Here is a 25,903-nt window from a genome sequence, read left to right as displayed (position 1 = left end):
GGCACCAGGTGGGGAGTGGGCAGGTCGCCCCCCTCCAGCCGAAGATCGACGCCATCTTGTCTTGGGAACCCCCTACAACCCAAACGGAGGTCCGAGCCTTCCTGGGCCTCACCGGCTACTACCGTAGGTTCATTAAAAACTATGGCAGCATCGCCGGCCCTCTCACAGAACTAACCTCCAAGAAACACCCCAAGAAAATACACTGGACTCCCGCCTGCCAGAAGGCGTTCAACACCCTAAAGGCCGCAATGTGGCGGCTCCGGTACTCAAAGCACCCGACTACACCCAGGAGTTTGTGGTCCAGACGGACGCCTCGGAGCACGGCATCGGGGCAGTCCTCTCGCAATATGACAACAAAGGCATAGATCAGCCCATCGCCTTCATCAGCCGAAGGTTGCTGCCCCGGGAACAGCGGTGGAGCACGATTGAACGAGAGACGTTCGCCGTAGTCTGGGCCCTCAAAAAGCTACGGCCCTACCTGTTCGGAACACACTTCCGAGTGCAAACGGATCATCGACCCCTGCGGTGGTTGATGCAGATGCGAGGGGAAAACCCAAAGCTGCTACGTTGGTCCATCTCTCTCCAGGGGATGGATTTCACTGTGGAACATCGCCCCGGGACTGACCACGCCAACGCGGACGGCCTGTCCCGATTCTTCCGCTTCAGCGAGGAGAACTCCCAAGTGGATGGGTAGTTCTCCCTGCCTTTCAGCTGGGGGGGGCACGTGTGAGACCGGCCTCGTGGCGTGGGCCCTCCCAACCAGCAAGACACACTACAAACACGCCGAACCTCGTGGGCACGGCCTTTCGGCTTCCGTGGACCAACATCCCGAGGGCCGAACAGATCCCCAACACGCATGCCCGGTCGAGGGAGAACGACACCCCCCCCAAACCAGACCGAGAGGCGCCGACTCTGTCACACCTCTGGTCTCTTCCCCGAGGGAGGGTTCGATCGGCCACCAGGCCCCCGGTGAGCGGGCGCCTCTCCTGCTGGGTGTCTGGAGTCCCTCCCGGACACATCTGAATAGATCAAGGGGCTGAGCGACAGGAAACCCCGACACACCGCCCCCAGGCACCAGACCCCTCTCCGCGAGGACCCCGGACTTCAAAGAGGAAGGGGAGTATAACAAGGGGTGCTGAAGGGACGAGAGGCAGAGAAGACCTGGACTGACGAGAGCCTGCTGACCTGGTCGCGGCTCGATCACTCACCGAACAGAAGATCGCTATCCGAACTCTGAAACTACCGGAGCCCTGCGGACGCTGTCGCGGCTCCCCGAACTCTGAAACCATCTGAGCCCTGCTGACGCCGTCGCGGCTCCCCGAACCCTGAGACCATCTGAGCCCTGCTGACGCCGTCGCGGCTCCCCGAACTCTGATCCATCTGAGCTCTGCTGACTCCGTCGCGGCTCCCTGAACTAAGACCCTCCGGTGCCTGCTGAGTGACTTGCGGCCCGTTCCTCCAAGAAGATCGGTAGAGATCGCCGAGAGAAGCAACATCCCCTCAGCTCGAGGATTGAGAGCTGGGCGCCGGATAACTCGCAGAGACACTGATTCAAAGACTGTCCCGCTACCCCCTTTTCCCTCATCACAAGATCGCTGCCGCTTGTGGCATTTACTTTGGTACCTGCTTACCGGATCATAAAGATCCCCGACAACTACCGATAAAGACTTATTGCCTTATAAACGACCTACTGTGTGGTGTCCCTCTATCCGAAGAGAGAGTAAGCGCAGCGCGTGCGATCCTAGGTGCGAGACCCTGCCAGGCAGGGCCTCTCTGCTCTTGCTCGGCCCAATTCTGGGAAAGGTGGGCCCCAGGGTGGACGGGAGCACACTCCGCAGCCTCCCCCGGAACCGCTTTCTAACAATGTGCCTACCTTCATTGGAACAGTCTCAGATGCCTGGAGCGAAGCTAGCTTTGCCGCCCAGCACACTGGCTTGACTCCCGAGTTACTGTTCTTCCCCTCCTGCGCTCTCATACTCTCTCTTTTCTGCCTCTTCACCACTCCTCCTCTCGAAGTGTATCTCACCATCTTAGACAGACTCTTTCTCTATTACTCCTGCCCCCCCTTTTTTTCTTTTTTTCTAACCCGAAACTATGGTCCATCCTCCCTTCTTTCATATCCCTTTTCCAATTCCCCTATACCACCCCTCTCCAACCCTCCCTCTTCATTCCCTACCCCCGCATCCCTCTCCTCTAGCCCTACCCCTCCCCCTGGTCACGCAGAATTACGGACCCTCAGTAAAGGCCCCTCCTTCTTCTCCGTTCCGATGAAAGTGGAGAAGACTCCCGACACTGCTGGACAGAGCTGCTCATTCCTGCCTACCCTTATCATTAACATCCCCCCGGTACTCGGCAGCCCTCCGGACAGTGGTTTAGACCTATGTAAGTGACAAACAATAATGGAAGGGGTGGCCATAACCGCCAGCCACTACAAACTTCCCCTCAGCAACCGTACGTCCCGCCACCAGACATGCTCCCACCCAACACAGACGTGGACATGCATGGCCACCCAGGGTGGCCATAACCTCCAGCCACTACAAACTCCCCCTCAGCAACCATAAGTCCCGCCACCTGACATGCTCCCGCCCAACACAGACGTGCACATGCATGGCCATCCCTGCGTGTTATGGGAGTAAGTTTGTGGATGTTTACATGGCATGAAATCAGCTGAAGTGAACATCTGTGTTTTTTCAAGTTCTTGACATACTGAATCTTCTGGGAAAGCTTCACTGATTTCACACTTCGCCAGTTATTGTAATCACTGAATGTGCTAACGTTTTTGCAGTGTCTGTGAATGTACACATGATCTGTAATCAGTGAATATTAGAGTAAAGATAATTGATGAATGTAATCACTGAACATTCAAGGGCTGTAGTAGTGACATTTTGGTTTTTGCTTGTGATAAATAGTTGGAACACATTTAGTGATAGATTGACTGTGTTCTTGGTTTTATACATGACCTGTAACCACTGGCTAATATGGGGGATCTGCTGTGAGTAGCCCCTTCTTTACATGTCCTTTCATCACTGGAGAATGCGGGGAGATGTGCTGTGAGTAGGCCCTTCTTTAGGTGACCTATAAGCCCTGGATAATGTGGAGGATCAGCTGTGAGCAGCCCCTCCTTTACACAACCTGTAATCACCGAATCATTTAAGGGATCTTGTGTGAGCAGCAGAGCCTTCTTTACATGGCCTCTAATCACAGAATAATGCGGGTGATCTGATGTGAGAAGGCCCTTTTTTACATCATCTGTAATCAATGCATAAAGTGGAGGATCTCCTGTGAGCTGCCCCTTCATTACACTGCCTGTAATCACTGAATAATGTAGGGAATCTGCTGTGAGTAGCCCCTTCATTACATGGTCTGTAATCACTGAATAATGTAGGGAATCTGCTGTGAGTAGCCCCTTCATTACATGGTCTGTAATCACTGAATAATGTAGGGAATCTGCTGTGAGTAGGCCCTTCCTTACATGGCTTAGAATCACTGGATAATGTGAAGGATCAGCTTTGAGCAGCCTCTTCTTCATACGACCTGTAATCATTGGATAATGTCAGGGAATCTGCTGTGAGGAGTCCCTTCTTTGCACAACCTGTAATCACTGAATAATGTAGGGGAATCTGCTGTGAGCAACCCTTTCTTTACATGACCTCAAATTTCTGGATAATTTGGGGGATCTGCTGTGAGTAGTTCCTTCTATACATTGCCTGTAATCACTGAATAATGTGTAGAGTCTGTTGTGAGTAGCCTCTTTTTACACCACCTGTAATCACTGAATAATGTGGGTGATCTACAGTTGAGCAGCACCTTCTTTACATGACCTCTAATCACCATGTAATATTGCGGTACTGTTGTGAGCAGCTCCTTGTTTACATTGCCTGTAATCATTGAATAATGCAGGAAATCTGCTGTGAGGAGCCCCTTTTTATATGCCTTATAATCACTGAATAAATTGGGGGATCTGCTGCGAGTAGTTCCTTCTATACGTTGCCTGTAATCACTGAATAATGTGTAGAGTCTGCTGTGAGTAGCCTCTTTTTACATGACCTGTAATCACTGAATAATATGGGTGATCTACTGTGAGCAGCCCCTTCTTTACATGACCTGTAAACACTGGATAAACTGGGGGTCTGCTGTGAGTAGCCCCTTCTTTACAAGACCTCTAATCACTGGATAACATGGGGGATCTGCTGTGAGTAGCCCCTTCTTTACATGACCTGTAATTACTGGATAATGTGGGGGATCTGCTTTGAGCATCTCTTTCTTTACACAACCTGATATCATAGATAATGTGAGAGATCTCCTGTCAGTAAAGTTAGGACTCCTAAATGCCTTCTGTGAAAACCAAAAGTCTTAAAGTTAGGATTTTTCTCAGTTTAAGAGCAGTAAAGTCTAACTTTACTACTCCTAAACTGAGAAATACCTAACTTTAAGATTTTTGGTATTCACAGAAGGCATTTAGGAGTCCTAACTTTACTACTCCTAAACTGAGAAAAATCCTAATTTAAAGACTTTCGGTATTCACAGAAGGCATTTAGAAGTCCTAAAGTTAGGACTCCTAACTTCTGTGAATACCGAAATGAGTAAGTTCCTTCTGTTAATACCAAAACGAGTAAGTGCCTTTTGTGAATAACAAAATGGTAGTAAGTTTAGGATTTTGTCTTAAGTTAGTTCTGTGAATCAGGCCCTCTGCTCTGACAATCCAATTCCATCATCTTGCTCATAACTATACTTTGACTTTCCACATCACAGCACAGTGTTGATCCGAATACAGATAGAAATCAGAAACGTTTGTAATACAGTCATGTGGCGTCTTCAAGTGCACCTTCATCAATTTATGTTCCTAATTCTTCCCATAAGAAGACCTCCCTCATGTCACTTCCATCAAAAATCTATTTTTTGCTTTAACTAGAATCCTCGCATAAACATCTCAAGTAATTTAGTTCATTTAAGCCTCTCGGGCTAACTTGTTGAGGTTTTTTGATCCAGAAGCTTTTCTAATGTAATACTAATTTCTTACAAGCGATAATGGATTCATTTGCCAGAAGCCGTTCAAAGGAATGTTCATGTAATTTTTGGTTGTGGTACTTGTGTGTACCTCTTCTAATGGCTTTTCAAACTTAGTCCAGTTAATTTTGTGACCCCAAATTTGTATTTCAACGTCTCAAGTATCCACCACAATGATTCTCTTAGTTTAGCCAGATGAAATATTGTATTTCATTTGAGAACAATCTGACAACTACTTCAGTTTAAACAAGAAAGTGTTCCTTTTCTCGCTGTTTTGAAACTTTGTTATTTACCTGTTGTTTCTGCTAGTTGTGTTCTAATTGAATGATCTTGGTGGTTCCTACAACATAAGTAAGTGAAAGTATCAAGAATCAGACCGACTCCGAAAGCAAGAAGTACAAAGAGTTTAGTACTCAGGTGTGCACAACCTGAAAGAGGTGCAAGATGGTAGATGCCTGTAGTACTGACAAACCGCATGTGTTACCGTGGTGAATAGGGTTATTGAAGAGAATGAGGGTCTAGCTCCGTAGCTGGATAAGGAGAGGGTACTGTGTCCAAGATGGGTCGCTCATCGCCACGAACCACAGGCCAGCTCCACTTACACTACAGACGGAGGTCGGTGCTTGGTCCTTCCGGAGGTTCAGCCTGGAACAGTTTTGCGCTGCTCGTGAGCTGCTCATTCGGTTACATTGCACCGCTCGATGAGAAACCTATTCCAATAGCTTTATCTGTCAAGATGAACAATTCAAACAATGGGAACAAATGCAAGGGAACCAGTGCTATCACACACCCCCTCCTCCAGTATATGGAGCAGCAGTTACATCCCAGGCTTCAGTTTAGATCATCAACAATGTCCCACCAATCCAGGAGCACCCACTGAAAGCCCCTCACACACAGCGGAGCTCCATACCTGTCACTTGTCGTGTAATGTTGCAGGGTTTTGTACTAAGGTAGGAGACCTTGAAATGACATCGCCTGGAGCGTGTCTGCTATGACTGCCCCAGTGCGATCAGTAGAACACACCCTTGGATATTGGTAAAACTTACAACAGTATTTGTGGAGATATAAACAGAGCACAGTATTCAAGGACTGATCCTTGCGGGTGAGGATATCGGATGCCTCTCCGAACAGGCGGACGGTTCGTATTTATCCAGCACATAGTACTTATGTCTGCTGACAATGATATCTCTCCTTCATGGGTCTCTTTTTCTGTGACGCTTGCCTGTCTAATTGAGTTCAGTGTGGGAGGAGCATGATGGTAACTTTGTCACAGGAGACTGTACTGGCAGATTTTAATCCGCTTTGGAGACGGCTCGGCTGAAGGCTGACAGTTTACTTGTGGAAGGTGCTGCTTGGATTTTATCCTCCATTTTGAAATGTAACTCTTAAATGCGAAGAATTGTCATATTATATACCCAGAGAATCCCTTGCATGATCTGATGTAGAGCATGGGATCTGGGAGACTGGGTGCCCCAGAGATTGGAAGTGGCCCAAAGGTCAGATTGTTGGACTGTGGACAAGACATCATTTGAGCTGCGGAAGTCAAGCAGCCGAGGCAGGGAGGCATTGCCTCCAGCCCCACAGCTTGTCCACCAAAGGTAAGGCAATATTTGCTTGAGGTGCTGACACCAACACGGCAGGAGCACTTCTAGCACTTTGAGAGGATCTGCTCAGTGCTTCTTGGCCCAACATGTTAGGGTGGCATTTGTTTTTTGTTTTTCAAAAGCAAATCTTCAAAGCTAGAGTTTGTTTTGGGAAGTCAGTGTTCTTACTGCACATAGTTTTTCCCCAGCACATGGGGGAAATTAATTTCTTTTCCTACCCTCCATCTGTGCCTGTTAGTTCCAGCAGGGGGAAAATGGTGTTGGAAGAACCACCATAAACGAGGCACCCTTTTTGACGCCATTCCCACCTCATGATCCCGGCGCAGCCGGCAGCAGCTGCATTGTCAGGTTAGGTAGAATATGGATTGAGGTGGGGAGGCCAAGAGGTGGGCAGACAGGACTTCTGCCTCTTTTTGTGCATGTCAATAACTGCCCACCTCTGACTAAGCCCTGATGCAATGAAAGACTCACACCTGGACAGAAGTCAAAGGGATGACATTAAAACTCAGAGAACTGTTGTGAAACTGAAGGTTTGTGTATGAAGTGAGAATGTGACTCATCCTTGAAGCATGCTCTTGGGTCCTTTGCTCTCTGGAAGAACTGATTCTTTACACCAGAGTTTGGGTATTGTTTGCCTGGGTCTCCTTTTCCTAGACTAGTATATCTCGATCTGTTTGAGAAGGATGCTCGGTATGTTACTGGTGTTTGGGGTAGAGCTCAGATCTCACCAGAGCTTCTTCCAAGCTCACCTATGAGAAGGCTCCGGAAGCACCTAGCATTAAACGGATGAGCGCCTGGTGGAGCAGGCGAGGGAGCAGAGGTTTGTTCTCTGAGTGTGCTGTTCTGGATATGCAGAAGGTCTTTGCTTTGAGTTGTGTAGAGGATATTTAATCTCTGACTATTCTGGAATGTATGCATGTGTGATAAAGTTGTGTTTTGCATAAAGCTCTATGATTGCTAAAATCCTGGGAACAGTCCACCATGCTCTGTGGGATTGTTGTTTCACATATTTTATAGGTTTTTACTTGGGAAGACTGGTTCTGTGATTTGAGACTTTATGTGTCAAGACAGATGTGCATCGGTATTTACTCCTCGTTTTTGGTTCTTCAAAGAGCCCTTGGTGACGATTGTGGGGAAGGGGGAATTGGAGACCCAGCGCCGTTGCCTGCCGTCAGAGGACCTGACCCTGTCCGTCACACTATCTCTCACCGGCGGGGAGGTGAAGTGGTTCAAAGATGGGGAGAAGATTGTGGACAATAAGAGGATCCGCCTGGAGGAGAATGGAGCCACACGCTCCTTGGTGATCGTGGGTGCCAAGGGCAGGGACTCAGGAGAGTACTTGTGCGACACCCGTGATGACAGCTGCATCTTCACAGTCACTGTGCAAGGTAATGGCAGAGCCATGCAAACAGCCTCTGGCATCTACAGACTCTTGCACGTCTCTTGCAAGCCATGCTGCTGTACCCCCTCCATTGTCTGCTCTATTGAGCTCCTGTTTGGGCATTTGAAAGCTCCTGCTGGCTGCAATTCTTGCTTTTGCCCTTGTGATGTCTTCCATTCCAATCCCCCCTCCACCCACCCAGCTCCTAACACTTAAGACCAAATGCCCCCCTCTTTGGTAACACATGAAGAACAAAACGACTTGCTTTCTTTTCAAGGTTTGTAGGATCTACACCACGTTGCCGTCTAAGCATACGATCACTGAATCGGCAGTACACCTCACTGCGCCCACCGAACACCTTGCTGATAGGATAACCACATCTACACAAGCTTGCCCCCTTTTACACAGGACCACAGGATCTGCACCAGTGTGCTGCCTGCACAGAGCCTGCACACCTGCACCCCTTGGATCTCTGACAGTGTGTCTCTCTTTACTTGGTCCATGTCACTCATGTCTGTCTCTTTTTACCTGTCTTTCTTTGTCTTCTTGTCCATTGCTTTAATCTCTCCTTGTTATAACATCACCCTACCTCCCTTCTCTTCCACTACCCGCTAGTCATTGCTATGATCTCTCTCTCTTTATCCATCTGTGTAACTTGGCTTTAGCCTTCATCTTCTCAGTGACTGTCTAACTCTAACGGTCACTGTGGATTTCCTCTACCATTGACTGATTGTCCCATTCTCTTCTATTCTTTCATATTCAGTCTCTGACTCATTTCTTATAATCCATTGAAAGTTTAGTTCCCCTCCATTGGATTCAGTGATTTTCTCCCTTTCTTGTTCAATTACTGTCTGTGTCTCGCTCTTTGCTGAATGTCTCCCTCCATGGCTGTCTCCTTTCGCAGTGGTAACGGATTCTTAAAGTGGGGGCGATGCAGGAAAGGCTGTTCTGGCTTCACTTCGAGCTGGTCACAAGAAGAGTCAGTGGTTGTGCTGTGGATGGCATCGATGAGCCAGGGCAGGTCACGGTGGCAGTTTCCAACACTGCGCATTGGTATTCAGGAGCACTTACCAGGACCAGAGCACACCAGTGGGTACCATGAGCGGCATGGCCACACAGGAGCAGTGGTCTCAACCCTTCTTGTGATCAGCTCATGGATCATGTTCTTCTTCGTCAGTCATTCTCGTTGGACCGGGGTATGTATGGTCAGGAAGATGCATTTATCCTCTTTTCTCCTTCACTGAAGGGTTTGGTTCAAAGGTGACCTTACTTACATACATACATTCTGCAGACATCAATGTCTCATGCATGTGCATGAGACTGGAGCTGTGCCATACGTGCAGCGTGTCCCCACATTCTTCATCTTCACCCCCTTAGTGATGAACTACTGTAATGTGCTTCAAAACAAAGTGTGGGCAAACTCTTCAAAGTACCACCTTCATGGAAACTTCACTCATCACATGATATTATATTCAAATCTTCATATTTGAACTTTTTTATGATTCTTATTGTTTTTATTTGAACAATCATTTTATCATTTGTTATGCCAACGCGTTTCACAAGAACGCCTCACTTCATCAGGGTATCCCTTAAATTAGGACGTACATTTAAATGTGTAGCTATCTCAAGGCACTTCTGAAAACAAAAGTGAAAAAAATAAAGTTTATAACACAAACATATCAATCTTAGAGTACAATTAATAACAGTATTCAGTTCCCTCTCATAATGAGTTATAAATAATTCATGTCGTTCCCAAGAACTCACATATGATTGAGACTAAACATGGTCTCTCAATTGCAGACTCAAATGCAAGGTTTCTGGGCTTCTATGAAAGAAATATGACATTTCTAGTGAGAACATACTTACCTTGTCCCAATGTCTCTCCTTATTTTTCCTCATTGTCACATGCAAGTATCTTTTATTACCAATTAATGTTTTCAGGGAAGTTATTTTCCTCTCGATGAAAGTCTGATTATGCTAACATATGTTGCTTCTGACTTTCTCATAGAGATGTGGTTATCTTATAATTTCAGTAACCCCACATTGAACTTCCAAAACCAGATACCATGCCTGTCACTCGCTGAAGTCATGCGAGGTGGTCCATACCTTGGAAACGCCACGTCCCTACATACATCCGTGAGGTCATTCACTCTTCCACAGTAGGGCTGGCTTGAGACATAGAAGGACCATCAGGTGCTCTCCAACCAGCCATCTATATAAACTTACACCGTCATTACTACTCTCCTAGAATCATCTTAGAGGGCAATGTATAGAGGACTTCGCTCATTCTCTCCTCATGGCTATGGCTGTCGTACTGTATTCCCTGGCCGTTACCATGGGAAATCCCGTTGCCCGGGTTGTGGCTGGCGCCCGACCCGCTCGCTCTTCTTACGGCCGAGCACCAACAGCTCTAGTATTGGCTTCGGGTGCATGCTATTGAACACCAGGTCAGCTTGCAAACATGCGCAGGACATCTATGAGCTTCTCGATGTAGATAAACCACTATGCCTCATGCTTACTGAGACATGGTGGGGCGACTCTTCTAACCCTGACGTCGCCCTGGCAATCCCGCCCGATTACAACATCTTCAGAAAGGATAGAGCCAACGGAAGGGGAGGTGGAGTAGCGCTAGTGGTCCGGAAAGGAACTCCCTGTGAGATCCTGCCAGCTATTGACATCCGTGGCTCGGAAACCCTAGCCTTCTCGATCACTCTGTCGCCCCACCAATCCTTTAAGGGACTGCTTGTATACAGACCGCCTGGCTCTCCCGGCACCTTCTTTGAAGATCTGGATATGGTGCTGGTGGAGCTGGGCCTGAAAGCCGAACATTTCATCGTGGCTGGCGATTTCAACTTCCGGATGGATGATTCATCCGACTCGGCGGCCGCCAAACTTTCGGAGGCGCTGACCCCGCTGGGGCTCTTCCCCTACTTTCAGGAGCCTACGCATGAGAAGGGGCATACCCTTGACCAGGTCTTTTCGTCTGTCCCTCTCGAGGGTATTGAGATTACTCCTGTCTTATGGTCTGACCACTTCCTCGCAAAATTTGTGATCAAGGGCATAGCTAAATCTGTGCCTATCCCGGCACATCAACAGGGTCGTGTCCACAGGGCTTTCCATCGTGTTACCCCGGAGATGCTGGCCCAGGCAGCTGAGGCCCATCCCTGCCTTCTCTTAGGTGATCTAGACAGGGATCCGCAGACCATGCAAGACTGGCTTCTGGATAGGCTTAACGATCTTGCCCCGGAAGTAACATCCCGCCCTACACCGAAACGGGTCTCTGCGCCTTGGTTTACCGCTGCACTGTCGGCTACGCGGCAGCAGTGCAAGGTAGCCGAAAGAGCCTGGCGGGCACAATATGACACTGTTGCCAAGTTGACATACAAATCGGTGGTTAAGGCTTATCACCGGGACATCCGTTTGGAAAAAAAAGCTTATCTAGCCAGGAGAATTGATGCGGCTTCCAACTCTTGCAAGGAGATTTTCTCCATTGTGAGAGATTTCACCTCACCTTGGTCTAACACCTCGGACCAAAAACCATCTGGTACCTGGGCCACGGACCTTGCTGACTTCTTCACGAGCAAGATCCAACGCATTCAGGAGTCATTCCTGGCACCAGTGTCTGCGGGCCAGACTGAACCTGACACCACCACACTGCCACAGGCCGGGCCAGTGGCGACGTTGAGTGTGTTTCCCTCTATCTCTGCTCCGGACTCCCTGGCTCTTATGGGCAATTTAAAATCGGGTTCTCCCCTCGACCCATGCCCTGCTAAATTTCTGGCGAAAGTTGCGGAGGTGATCAACCCGTTGGCTAATCCGCTCTTAAATCTTTCGCTGAGGCTCGGTGTGGTTCCGCAGGCCTGGAAGCAGGCGATGGTGATTCCATTGCTCAAAAAAACTGGTCTAGATCCGAAGGCCCCGGTTAATTATAGGCCCATCTCTCTGCTGCCGGCCCTCACGAAGATTCTGGAAAAGCACGTTCAAGGCGTGCTCTCCAACTTTCTTGAATCTAATGAGATCTTGCATGCCACCCAATCGGGCTTTCGTCCCCATCTCAGTACTGAGACTGCGCTCCTGGAGGTCTCGGAAACCATTAAAGGGGTTCTGGACTCTGGGGGCAAAGTCATGCTGGTGATGCTAGATCTGTCGGCGGCGTTCGACACCGTTCCCCATGATGGTCTTCTCGCTAGACTTTTCGAGATAGGCCTACGGGGGACGGTGTTCGACTGGTTTTCCTCTTTCCTAGCCGGCCGCCGGCAGTCGATCTGGGCCCCGCCGGATTCCGCCGTGATGCCGCCTCTGGGAGTCGGGGTCCCTCAGGGCTCTATTTTGAGCCCGACCCTCTTTAACATCATTATGACCCCATTGGCGGCGTTGGTGGAGTCGCATGGTGCCCAGATCGTATCCTATGCGGACGACACCCAGCTCCTCTTCTCTTGTAAGAGAGGAGGCGACTTTGATGGGGAGAGTATTTGGGATTGCCTTGGGGCTGTTTTTCACTGGTTCCATCTAAACAGCCTTAAGTGCAATTCCGACAAGTCCGAAGTACTTTTCTTTGGGTGCGACACAGAACCAGATTGGCAGACCTGGTGGCCACGGGATTTGTTCCCTCCGTCCTGCTCCTCTCAGGTTGCTAAGAATCTGGGGGTGAAGATGGATAACAGGCTTACCTTGAAATCCCAGATCCAGGGGGTGTCGGGCATTTGCTTTGGCATCCTCAGGATGCTGCGGAGGTTTCTTCCTCTGTTATCCGTGGAACACAGGACGCTGACTGTCCAGGCTCTGATTGGGTCCAGGTTGGATTACTCCAACGTTCTCTACCTGGGCCTCCCAGAGTACTTGTTGCAGCGGCTTCAAGTTGTACAGAATGCCGCTGCAAGGGCAATCTTTGGCCTTAGCAGGCGCTCCAGGGCCTCGGGCTTGCTGGTAACTTTACACTGGCTTCCTATCCGCAAGAGGATCACCTTTAAGGCGCTGACCTTGGCCTACAAAGCTCTTCACAAGGAGGGAGCCAAGTACCTCCAAAAGAGACTGGTCTTTTACCATCCAACCAGGTCTCTGAGGTCGGAAGCCCTGCACCTTGCTGTTGTCCCCCGGGTAAAGAAAGCGCGCTTCGGAGGCCGCTCTTTTGGACTGCTGGCTTCTCAGCTGTGGAATTCTTTACCACTGGCCCTGCGGGGAGCCACCAGCCTACTAGCTTTTAGGAAAGGCCTTAAAACTTGGCTGTTCACTCAGTAGCCGGTTCTCCGTGAATCTCTGGCCCATTCTTCTGTTAGTTTTATCTGGTGTTATGTTTTTTATGTTGCAGTATTGTCTCTTTCTCCATTAAAGCGCCGGGACACTCTTTTTGAGTAGCCGTGCGCTATAGAAATAAATGAATAACATAACATAACATAACATGTGCATTGGGGATGTCACATTTAGGTGTTGTACGTAGAACTTCCAAGACTGTTGTGAATGACTACGCTTAGGCAGCCCTCAGAGTGGTGCTTGCTCATACTGTAGTGTGATGCTGGTATCTTTAATACCTGCTGCTCTTAACAATCTTCTTACGTAAGACTGAACCTGATTGTGAATGAGCTTCAGTTCTGTGCACTGTTCACCCACAGCATTCCTCTCATCTTCGACTGAACTGCAGATCCTTCCCCCCTCAGTGCCTTGAGACACTCACGGGTGAGTAGTCGCGCTATGCAAGAATCCTAATGGATTGATTGATCAAATGAAACAAAAGAAGGCTCGTTAATTGTGAAATTGATGAAAGCATCAGATCTGCAAATCAAAATAAGTATGTTCCGTGCAACAACTTGTTCATTGGATGCTAATGAAGTTTAGTGTTTTTGTCATGCCACAGGCATCACTATGAACTCATAGCTTCCAAGAAGGAAGACCTCCCCTGAAATCAACAAAGAAGACTTCCCCTGAAGTCAGCCGTCACTTCCCATGAGCCTGTGTTCTTCTTGAATGTACAGCATGCATACCATTGGATTCATCTGTTGATAGCTCTTGCCATCACTTACTGTCGTTGAGTTAGATCATCAGTAATCTACACAGACTCTCTTCCCACCATCTGTTGTTGATGCAATAATAACAGGTTTAAGCCAAGTGGTAATGATGTGGTTTAGTTAATGTTTGGGTGGGCATCCAGGTGAATCTATTAAGAACATTGTGCTGTACCCAAATCTGAGATTATGTACCCAGTGATGTATTAACATGTTTTACTATCAAAATTAGCATGAAATACCTCAAATACTGGGTGTGACCTCTCAGATATCCCCAGCGTGGAGGCTGGTGCCCTGCTCCTCAGAGCAGTCTCTGTGCATCTATCTCCAAAGTATTCCTCGTCTTCCATACTGACCTTCCGGATGCACCAGGCTGTCCTGAATAAAGGGGAGCTTGAGCACTTAATATGACAAGTCTCAAACTGCACCTGATGTCTCTGTACATTCCAGTACAAAGTTTGAGTTGCTTAGCTTAGTTTTTCTAGTACTTTCCAAGGCCCATCCCACCAGCCTTCTGTTGAGTGGAATTGGGACAAAGAGCCAGAAGTCCTGTCTTGACGCACCCCCCTGTGATGCATGTTGCATTAGTTAATCTTCTTCTTGGTCAGGACTGCTGTCCAGTGGCCATGGCAGCCGCCTCATACCTCTCCAAATACTTCAGGGAACCAAGGGTGGAAAGGCAATGGGGTTTGCTTTTTATGCCCACTGGCCTTGCCGCCCTGCTTTGATATGACAAGGAGGACCTATATTCACAGGATCAAACTTCCACCTTAGAAAACACGTTTAACATTCCCTGAACCTGACAGCGTGGTGAAACACCTTAGTTAATGCAGTCCTTTGGGGTGCTATCTGCCCTCAGCATCTACTGGCTTAGGCCACAGACTACATTGGCTGCAGGGTTTCTGCTCTAGTGATACTTGTGTTCGTCATCACCAGAATTGCCTTATGAATTTAGTTTTTTTCCTCCAGCTGTCGCTCTTCTGTTACTCAGCGTATTTACCAGAGCTTGTACACGAGCAGTCATACCAATCTGTTCTTCATACCATTTAACTCGATTCATTGCAAAACAATTTTCCATGAAAGTATTGTATTCAGAATTTATGGATTGGCCAAAAGCACCTTCAATCATTTTTAGATTTATGTCTGTATTTATAGGTGTAAACCAGTCTTGATTTTTTAAAAATAATTTAGAAATGATCCACTTTTCTTCTATATTTTGATTGCAGCAGTCATTGTGGGGTTCTGATCCTTTGTACTGTCCTTGCCAGGACCGCTTCTGTGATTCATGTCACCTCTCAGGATGATGGCCACTCTGTCCCTAATAAAATATTTATTTCTTTGGTTGACATTTATGGTGTTGACTTCTCCTTATTCTGCATTTGCCTTCCTAATAAATGGTCTCAGCACTCAGAATTTTTTATTGTCTCCATTTTGTTGCTGGTCGCTTCATTCTTTCTTTTTAATGGATGTTGACAGACTCCCTTCCTTATGACTTCCTTACGTTCAGTCTACTACACGGGTCTCCTTCCAAATGCAGTTCTGCGCAGTCGAAGTCGCAGATTGTAATAACTTCCTACCACACTGTATTTGGCTTCTTTTCCAGACTAATATTTGAAAAGTTGAACTAGATTTCCTTGTTAAATCGTGATCTTAGTTCACTTTTAGCCTTAAGCGTCTTGAGATCTTAGGTAGCCTTCTTGGGCCTGTCAATTGCATTGAGCTTGAAATCTAGGATTAAGAAAGATACCATTTTGGAGACAGACAGAGCTCAACTTTCATATGCAGGCAAAAGATTCTCATTAGAACAGATTACCCAAGGAGACTTCTGTAAGATCTGCCAAGATCGAGAAGCCCTTCGCCAACTTCCTCCAACTTTAGAAAAAGGTTTCAACCATCAATAAAGTGCTCATAATCAGTGCAATCATGGACCTTGTTGACTAGAAAGAACGAGCTACTCAAATAGCACACTCGTCAGCAAAGCTTAGGCTCTTCAACGTAATGTGCGAGTGTGGTGGAAGCCATTGAGAAGTGTGCTTGTGTCACGGAACCCCTGCCATCAGGCGAGTCGGATTATGGTAGGCATCGATCTTCTGGTTTACTTAAGTCTCACTTTTCAGTATCATATTTTAGCAGTCCCCGCCCCCATCTTCTTTTCACTTTTGATATCGAATGAAGCCTTCAATGTGACCACTGTCTGAATAAGACTCATCCATCTATGTTTCTGTTCCTCCCGTGTCGCTACCACTTTAGAGAAGATCAAGTCTCAGTCATCAGTTTATCATCCATAAATGTCGCTTTATTCCTCGCTTTTGTGCTGTCTCATTTGTATGTGGTCTGTTCATGGTGTACAGCTTACTGGGTGGTCTGTGTGTATTCAGAGTCTGTGCCCTCCTACATTTCACCGCCTCGTCCTGTGCATTCACTTTCCAAACATCACCTCGAGCTTCCAGTGATTCGCAGTGAGCTCGCTGTATCACCCTCCCTGATAGTCTTCCTGTTGGATTGTTCCTCTCGCTTCATCCACTGTACATCACCACCAGTCTCCATCTCTCATTCTTTGCATTGCTGTGACTGGAGTTTTGTTCATCTCTCTTTGCTGTTCACTAACCACCGCTCTGCTCTGCATGCCTGTCATTGATGGCTTTCCCAACATGGTGATTACTCACCCATCTCCCCCTTCTTTGCCTGCTATACGGTACATCTATGCCTGCCTGTACTGCTCCTATGCTCCCCTCTTCTGTGCATGTCTGATATTGAGTCTTCCATGTCTCCCCTTCTCTGCTTGTTAACTATCAAGTTGTCTCTGGTAGTCTAATTCCACATTGCTTCTCCTCATGCTTGGCATCGAGTTTCTGCTTGCTTCTGTTTTGCGCTCACTGTCAATGTCTGAACCATTGTTTGATGTTTGGCATTGAGTCAACAGTGCCAACACACCTCACTGCTTCTAGCCGTGAGTCACAGAATGCCTACTATTAAAGGTCTGACTATCGCTGCTGTTCATTGGCTCCCCGTACCCTTTGCGTGTCCGATATTGAGGATCAAATCACTTGTGCTCTGGCTCTATCTTTCCTCAGCACATCTGACATGGGACATGCAGGTCTCCACTGTCCTGCCTCACCTCCACTTTGCATGCCTGCATCTAGTCCTTCGTGCTTCTAGCTCACTGTCCCCAGCTGTGCTGCCTGCATCTAGTCCTTCATGCTTCTAGCTCACTGTCCCCAGCTGTGCTGCCTGCGTCTAGTTCTTCGTGCTTCTAGCTCACTGTCCCCAGCTGTGCTGCCTGCATCTAGTCCTTCGTGCTTCTAGCTCACTGTCCACAGATGTGCTGCCTGCATCTAGTCCTTCATGCTTCTAGCTCACTGTCCCCAGCTGTGCTGCCTGCATCTAGTTCTTCGTGCTTCTAGCTCACTGTCCCCAGCTGTGCTGCCTGCATCTAGTCCTTCGTGCTTCTAGCTCACTGTCCACAGATGTGCTGCCTGCATCTAGTCCTTCGTGCTTCTAGCTCACTGTCCACAGATGTGCTGCCTGCATCTAGTTCTTCGTGCTTCTAGCTCACTGTCCCCAGCTGTGCTGCCTGCATCTAGTTCTTCGTCCTTCTAGCTCACTGTCCCCAGCTGTGCAACAGCTTGCCTCCCTATGTATTCCTGCTGTGCTGGATTATCTGTGATGTTGTTGCAGTTCTTTCTGCCTCACTGAGCTTCTGTTCCAAGCTCCCAGTGATGTGCCTGCACCTTCCCCTACCTGCTTGTCCTCTCTGCGGTAGTAATTCACTTGGGGATATTGAGGTGTTGCCAATTGATCCTCTTGGCTAGTACTGACCATACTATGTGTCATTGGTCTAGAGCCCCCGGTGGTCATCGTTGGAAACACAGGGACTCCCGAGCACCACTGCCTGGAGGCCTTCGATGACCTAGTCCTGGCATGCAAGCTGTCCCGGCCCACTGCCTCTGTGCACTGGTATAAAGACGGGGAGAAGCTGGTGTCGGGGAAGAGAGTTCGGCTCGAGAAACGGGGTGCCCACAGGCAGCTCACTATCCATGGGGCATTGCCATCTGACTCAGGGACATACGTCTGCGATGCCATCCAGGACAAGATGGTGACAACGGTTCAGGTGGCAGGTGAGAGTTTAGGGGATTGCCCCAGAGTGCTGTGGCCCATCACTGTGATGTGACATTATTTTTTGTCTCCGCCCCCAATTTTGCTATTGCTCAGTACCCTCCGCTCTTGCATCTGTGCCCTTCCTTTTCCACTCCTGAGTTCTCTGGCCTTTTTTCATACCTCCCTCCCAGCCTCTCTCAGCTATCACCTCCTCCACCAATTCTCTGGCCCTATTTTCCATTTTCTCTGTTTTTCTCACCCTGTTTCTCTGTTTTATTGTTGATCTCTTGCTGTCTCTTCTCTGTTGATTAATCCTTCTGTTCCCTGTCTTATGTACTCATTGTTTTATCTCTCACTTCCTCTGGATCTCTCAATTCCACTCTTCTGTGTCTTTGTTTCTTTTGTTCCTTTATCTCTTTTCCTTTCTCTCTACTCTACTGACCCTGTAGTGTTGTTCTGCTATCTTCATGTGTACTTTTTTCTTCCATCAACAGTGGCGCATTAAGCATTGTCTCATTGTTATGTGTTGTATTGCATTATGTTCTTTGTTCTTGTGTTTCTCTGCACCACTCACAGAGCCAGACTCTTTTCTTCATTCACAGGACCTGCTGAGCGGGAACATTAAGAGATGCTTAACTTCAGCACCTGACCTACATTTTAGAGGGTTTTGGTCCTGACCTAAACTTAATGCTTTATGTAAGGACCATGTCCACTCCATGATGCATCTTGCACCAGCCTTGTTCTGTGTTCATTCACGGACGAGCCATGGTTGCATTTGGTGTTCAAATAGACTTCCAAGAAGGGCCATTGTTTAACCTTATGTTGACTGTGCACATGACTGGGCTGAGCAACTTCATCTTTCTTTCCTTCTCTGTGATTCCATCTCTGGGTCATCAACTGTCTCTTTCTTCTCTGCTCTGTCGTTCTACAGCAAGCCCAGGTTTGGTGCTCATGTTGGCATTTCCGCTTCCGCTCTCTTGTGTGCTGTACTCGACTTAAGACACTGCTTCCCGTCTGGGTAGGCATGCTGGCGCACTAGCTTCAGCTGCTTCTTCTCGTCACCTTGAAGCTTTGCCTAAGAGACCTTCCCATTGTCTCAAAGTGTCCGAGCTACGCTGTGGACCAATGTCTCAACATTCTTTCCTCAGACTGAGCGGTTTGAGGTGGACTTCACCCAGAAAGGTTCCTCCCGGTAGGCTTGTGTCTGCCTTAAGTGTTATAGGCAACTCTGAGTCCATGGCTTTTAGTGTTGCCACTGAGAGATTTTAATCAGTCGAATATTTAGTTCTGCTACGGAATGAGGGTGTTTGCCTGTAGAGAGTTACAGTATGTTCAAAGGTGTCGGCTATGCTTTCTTCATCAGTCCGCAGTTCGCCATGGACATCTCTTATGCTACGTATTATCTTGGGAACCATCTCGCTGGTGGCAAGCCAGCATATGAGTTTGCCCATCTTGTCTCCTGATTTGTAGACTCTGCTTGGTGACACCTTCCCAATGTGCTAGGTCAATCATTTGTGAATTTGAGACTTCCAGCTGTCCTAAAAGACATCTCACTAGAGCGCAGTCTCTTTTGTCTCCAGAGCTACTGGGTTTGCTCTTGTTCCCTCTCTCCATGCCTAACATGTGTGATCCATGGCTCTGCCCCTAGTCACAGCTTTTAATGTGGTAAAAGATTGGACCAAGTATTTGTTAAGATCAAAATATTCCTCAATGTCTTCCTTCAACGAGTCTATGAAATCGTGATTCATGAGTTGCCAAGCGCAGATGTGCCGTGCGCCCTTTGGCCTTGACCCGGCACCACATAATTTTAACACTAGTGGTAAGTAATCTGATATGCCTCTTGGAAGGACACCTACTCCCGCCATCTCCTGAATGTCTAAAGCAACTAGGAGAGAATAATCTAAAAGAGATAGTGAGTTGTGTGCCTTGGAGTGGAGAGCAAAGGCTTCACCCTACGTATGCCGTATACAAAAACAAAATCCCAAAACCCAGGGGACCTGCCCAGTTGCCAAGACTAGAAGTTTGGTGTAAGGGTGAGGGTCAGACCTGCCATGTACCTTGCTGTTTATCATGACTCCGTTGAAGTCCCCACCTATTATAAGCTTGCTAAGGACGGGGTGGTTAAAGTAAAGGTGAGGGTCTGGAGTGTGTTGCCTTGGAACGTCAGAGGCAACGCACACTCACCAGGGGGCACTTTTTCCTATGCAGGGACCTCATCACCAGGACACAATGTCCCAGACTTTGTAATTGTGTTTGTTTTCTTATGCTGGGGAAGGATTTAAATAGTCATATTGCTTTTGCTCTAGAACCTGTGGAGAAGCCATCATGACAGACCCTGGTGTATCCATGCCTGCTTAGGAATCTTCAGTTTGTCCATGTGGTGCGTCAGCTGCTGACCACCCCTGTTCAGCTGCAGATAGAACCCTCCAAGGAATACTCTGTAGACATGCAGAGCAGTGAAGACCAATTCTGATAGTCAATAGCTACCTTTAGAGCACCCACCGCTACCAACTCACCAAATTAGGGGCCCCATCTGGGTCTCCAGCTAATCAACAGATGGCCTACCTCAGCATCTATGCAATCATGGGCTCCATCTGGGCCTCCAGGTAATGAACAACTGGCATGTGAGCACCTATGGGTACATCAGTGTCCATCCAACTATGAAGCTTCTCTTTCAGCTCCAGCTAATCCACAGCTGGAATGAGAACATCAGCTGCTGCCCCATGATCTGAATAATCATGAGGCTTCATCTTTGGCACCAGCTAATCAGTAGAGGTGGGCTGAAAATTCTGCTACGCCAGAGGAGTTTGCAGAGTTTTTCCCACTATGCACTACTCAAGTATTGCGCAGTTCCTGCAAAAGTCCGCCGCCAAGAGCCACGTGGCAGAGTTTTTTCTCAAGCATGGCTCACCAACATCAAGTTGACAAGCGCGAGCGAGAATTTACGTCCTCTAGCGCAATTCTTGGGTGCAAGTACGCCTCCCGTCGAGTTTTTCTCAATGCGGGCCGTCGTGGCAGACTGCGACCATTCGCCTTCAGAAAACTGCTACTGGAGTAGAAAATCTACTCGAGCGGCAGGAAGAAGCAGCGCCCTCTGGCACACCGCGTGGTGCAGTTAGCTCTGATTTTACAGCGTGGAACAAGCTCCCAGCACTAAAAATCAACGCGAGCAGAGTGACACGCCGAATTCAGCCCGCTTACGGAACTCCACAAAATCTTGCAGAGTTTTTATGTAACTCCGCAGAATTATTCAGAGTGAGCCACCAGGAGTTCCGCCCACCCCTATGAATCAGATGGGGTCCTGAGATCACCTCACACTACCTCACCAGCCAACCAATTGTGCCCTCCATTTTGAATTCCTACTAATCTGCAGCTGACCTGACAGCCCCTCTCACTACATCAGTATCCAAACAATCATAAAGCTCCATCTTGGGCTCCAGCTAATCAATAGTTAATCAATAGCTAGCCTCATGGCTCCTCTCACTACTTCAGCATCCAACCATCATGAGGCTCTATCTTGAGCTCCAGCCAATCAACCAGTGGCCATGATAGCTCCTCTCACTACTTCAGCATCCAACCAATTATGAGGCTCTGTCTTGGGCTCCAGCCAATCAACCAGTGGCCATGATAGCTCCTCTCACTACTTCAGCATCCAACCAATCATGAGGCTCTGTCTTGGGCTCCAGCCAATCAACCAATGGCCATGATAGCTCCTCTCACTTCTTCAGCATCCAACCAATCATGAGGCTCTATCTTGGGCTCCAGCCAATCAACCAGTGGCCATGATAGCTCGTCTCACTACTTCAGCATCCAACCAATCATGAGGCTCTATCTTGGGCTCTAGCCAATCAACCAGTGGCCATGATAGCTCCTCTCACTACTTCAGCATCCAACCAATCATGAGGTTCTGTCTTGGGCTCCAGCTAATCAACTGCTGACCTGATAGCTCTTCTCGCTACTTCAGCATCCAACCAATCATGATGCTCTATCTTGGGCTCCAGCTAATCAACACCTGGCATGAAAGCATCCACTGTTTTCTCACCATCAGAAGGCTAATGATGAATTTAATTAGAAGACCAACAATGACCATGTTCTGAAGTACAATGATGACGTACTCTGTTGTGCAATAATGGTCGTATAATATATGTATAAAGGCCTACCTCTAATTTCCTTATTAGAGGTGACTTGTGATGTCTTTAGTCGCCTGTAATAAAGGAATGATTTAGCTGCTTATCTGTAATAATTGAGTTGTAATGTAATAATTCCTCCTGCCAGAGAATCCAAAGTGAAAAACATGTCATGGAGCATCATTAAAGCTGCAATTTAAAAAAGGAAAATGAGAACTGCCTTCCCCTATTCTGATATCTATGGCAACATGTTTATTTTTTCTGCCTTTACCAGAAAGATAGAATCTTTGCATGTTACTACACAATCTGAGCCACAGCATTTTTGTAACCTGACTTACTATAAATAGGCCCGGGCGTGAAATTCCACTCTTCTTGCAGTGTTTGGGGCGTTTTTTCCACTCTGTGCTTTGCATAGTGTGCAGAGTTCTGAAAAACTCTGATCCACGTAGTGGAGCAGAGTTTTGTCCTCACTTGCACTCGCCAACGTTAAGTTGGTGATCGCGAGCAAGGAAAATCTTACTCCAGACCACCTCCGGGACAGATTTTTCAGCACGGGCAGTTGCGGATGGCTGCGACCGCTCGTGTTGAGAAACCTATCGTTTGTATTGAGGAAGCTCCCGCTTGAGTAGAACATTTGCTTGAGCTCTCTTGCACATTATGCCGTTCGTGCTGTTTTTCCAGTGTGGGACAAACACCTGGCGCTAAAAATAAGCGTGAACGGCACTACCTAATGCCCTCCACCACTTGCGGAACTCCACGTATCAGGGCGGAGGTTTTTGGTCACTTACGCAGAACTCCCCAAAGTCTGCCCAGGTCTAACTATAAACTGATCTTAAAATATTTTTGGAAAATGTTTTAACTTCTTTTAGATGTGTTTATTTTCTCAGTACAGGTTCTGCTTTTATTCTCCAGCTTTGTAATGAATAGTAAAGAGCAAGAAACCAAGGATTTAAGTTTTTTTTGGGCAGGGTTATGGTGTGACTGCATATGATAAGGAATAAAGTACTCTGCCATACATTAAAAGGATATTGCATGTCAGCCTTGCCCCTTATCACTGGAACAAGCTTCCCCTTCACATTCAATCTTGATCTGAGTTCAAAAGTTTTGTTAAAAACATTTGGAAACCTGTTTTTTTTTACTTGCTGCTCTGTTCTGACTTTGCTGAGCGCCGCGGCACCCCTTTGTTGCGCTATAGCAAGTGCCTCTAACATAACATCTAGGAGTTCCATGATCTTATGAGGGAACTCTACCATCAGCCTCGTTCCTCTACATGGTCTCGGAACTCCTCAGTGCCTTGTGGTATCCTTGGACTGCACATCAGGGGTACTTTATCCTGTATGTTATGTAGAGCAATGCAGCTAATATGCTTTGGTGCTACAATGAGTGTCTACTGTAGCGCATTCATGCACTTAGTCGATGCCTCTATTGTATGTCACGGTGATGCCGTGGTGAGTAGCACAGCAATGGGAAGTCCTGTAGCGCCGTGACGGTATATTCTGCAATGCAATGATAGTATCTGCATTCCAATAATGACGCTATCGTATATGTAGCATAGTGGCTGTTATATTAGCACAACAATGCTGATATTGAGATAATGCTGATATTGAGATAATGCTGATATTCTGTGGGGCAAATGCGGATCCATCCTGAGGTCGGTCGCATTCGTATCTTGTAGGATGGGCAGTTTAGAGGTGCAGTTTTCCTTTCAAATACATTTTATTATACTTTAGAACAACATTACAATACTCACCCCAAAATTGTACTAAATAGTTAAATGGAATATTATCATATAATAACAGTATCATATAAATGAGAATGATGCTTGTCAATGCTAATGGGAAAGAGTAAGCAGAAAGGAAATCAAACAAAGGAGACTGAGCTTCTTGGAGTAGCAATAGAGGAATGAATATAAATCTATAAACAGTATCAATAATGAATATAAACTCATACACAATTAAATAGTTTGAGAAACATAATTATTCAGTGATTTCCAGAATATTTCATGTTTATCTGGTAGATTAGTGGGATTAAGAGAGGATAAGCTGTCAGCTTGTTGAGAGAGTTATCCAAGGCCCCCATTTAGAAACAGATGACACTCAGACACTTTCTCCAGTCCGAAGTTATGGATTTAACTGCTGAAGAAACTAAAAAACGAAAAACAGTTTCCGATTTAGCAAGAGACGAAGAAAAAAGGCAAACAATTTACAGATAACTATAGAGCATAAAATATCATCATAAACATGGATAATTTTGCATATTAAATTCCGTCCTTCAACCCAGTGTGTTAATGGAGCGTTATTGTTATTGCTACGCCGACACATAGGATTACCAGTCAACTTAGCCTTAAACATGTTCAGTAGAGGTCAATAAACAGTTGTATTTAATAAACATACTTGATTAATAAAAGCAACCGATAACCATCCAGATATATTACATAACCATGCTAGCTGACATTCTTTGAGTGAAAAGGTAATATATATTTCCATACTCCACAAGTCTTTTCTCGGCTACAGATTGGAAATATTACCTTTAAAAGCCTCCCATCTAATAATATTAAAGGCCGCTGCTTCACGATTGACGGACATATTGTGTCATGGTTTCTAATATCTTATTTCTGTTATTCTCATGAAGAATAATATCAGTATTCATTCTCCAACGAGGGGCTGAAACGTCATTTAGTTTGACTGAGAATGGTATCATGGCATGAGCCGGGATATCAATGGGGTACATTTTAGGATGAGATATTAAGTGACATAAACCTCAGGGGGAAAGTAAGTAATCCATTCCAGAATGTGGTTAATGCAAGTTTGAGAATGAAGTCAATTATTTTCGATTAGAAACATTTAGTCTTTTCAAAAAAGAGAGATTTCGGAGGGTAAAATTTAGTTGAGGAAAGACGGTCTTATAAAGGATCTCTTACACAATTCAAATATCCTCCAACCATGAAAGGGACATTCCCAAGCTTAATCATTTCAGTAGTTAAGTCCTTCAAGAAGTTGGGGTAATCTGTTGTGGAACTATAAATATTAACTAGATGGAACATAGTTCTATTCATCTCAGCTTTAACATATAAAATTCTACCACTTGTATCGCAATTCTTATATAAAACTTTGAACAGAATCTTTTTGGTTAAAAGAATAGCAACTCCATTTTTATTTATTTCATCTGCCAGTGAAAAAAAACCTCTGATTCATTTGTTAACCTTTGAGGATCAGATCACACCATTAATATGAGTTTCTTAGATTAAACAGATATCTTCTTTATATATAGAATAAATAATGTATTTTTATGTTTAACTGGATGTCTAAGCCCTTTCACATTTAACTAAACAATTTTAAGTTGAGATGTAGAAAGCGCAAATAGAATGAATAGATTGAATATTAATAGAAATTACTAAATGGAAACATAAAGTGGAAAATGGAGTTAAAAGGTAGATCATAGTCGACAAAAAAACTAATGATACTCATAACATACATGCACAACAATAAACATTCAAAATGTAATGAAACGCAGTGGGGCAATCAAGAGACAGAAGCAGAACAACAGCAACGTAGGCCAACCTCAGTTACTTAATATATAATGAATTACTCATCAGAACAGATATATTTGTTAAGAGATTCCAGTTTCTTGTTCTCATGTTGATGTTGATTAAGAGAATCAGTTAAACCCTGCGGAGCATTGAAGGTC

At 46.5% G+C, this 25,903-nt stretch overlaps 1 protein-coding gene and 1 long non-coding RNA gene across 12 annotated transcripts in view; one reads left to right on the top strand and one right to left on the bottom strand.

Moving 5' to 3' along the window:
* Positions 1-25,903, top strand: part of OBSL1 (obscurin like cytoskeletal adaptor 1) — a 685,475-nt gene that overhangs the window by 422,633 nt on the left and 236,939 nt on the right. For 6 of the 9 annotated variants that reach the window (XM_085650183.1, XM_085650179.1, XM_085650178.1 and 3 more), the window contains 2 exons: positions 7,724-7,999; positions 17,834-18,109. The exons of 1 other annotated variant lie outside the window; for it this stretch is intronic. In XM_085650183.1, the coding sequence (XP_085506309.1) occupies positions 7,724-7,999; positions 17,834-18,109 (552 nt within the window). The remainder of the gene's footprint in view (positions 1-7,723; positions 8,000-17,833; positions 18,110-25,903) is intronic. 2 more of the 9 variants (XM_085650180.1, XM_085650181.1) reach the window with 2 other exon arrangements.
* The window catches only part of LOC146859459 (uncharacterized), a 126,085-nt gene continuing 124,357 nt past the window's right edge, over positions 24,176-25,903 (bottom strand). For all 3 annotated transcript variants that reach the window (XR_014980119.1, XR_014980117.1, XR_014980118.1), the window contains one exon: positions 24,176-24,360. This is a non-coding gene — a long non-coding RNA (uncharacterized LOC146859459). The remainder of the gene's footprint in view (positions 24,361-25,903) is intronic.

The sequence above is a fragment of the Triturus cristatus genome, chromosome 3_2, assembly GCF_964204655.1.
Source record: "Triturus cristatus chromosome 3_2, aTriCri1.1, whole genome shotgun sequence".
NCBI classification, from domain to species: domain Eukaryota; kingdom Metazoa; phylum Chordata; class Amphibia; order Caudata; family Salamandridae; genus Triturus; species Triturus cristatus.
The sequence above is the reverse complement of the archived record's forward strand: the minus strand, read 5'-3'. Positions and strand labels throughout refer to the sequence as shown.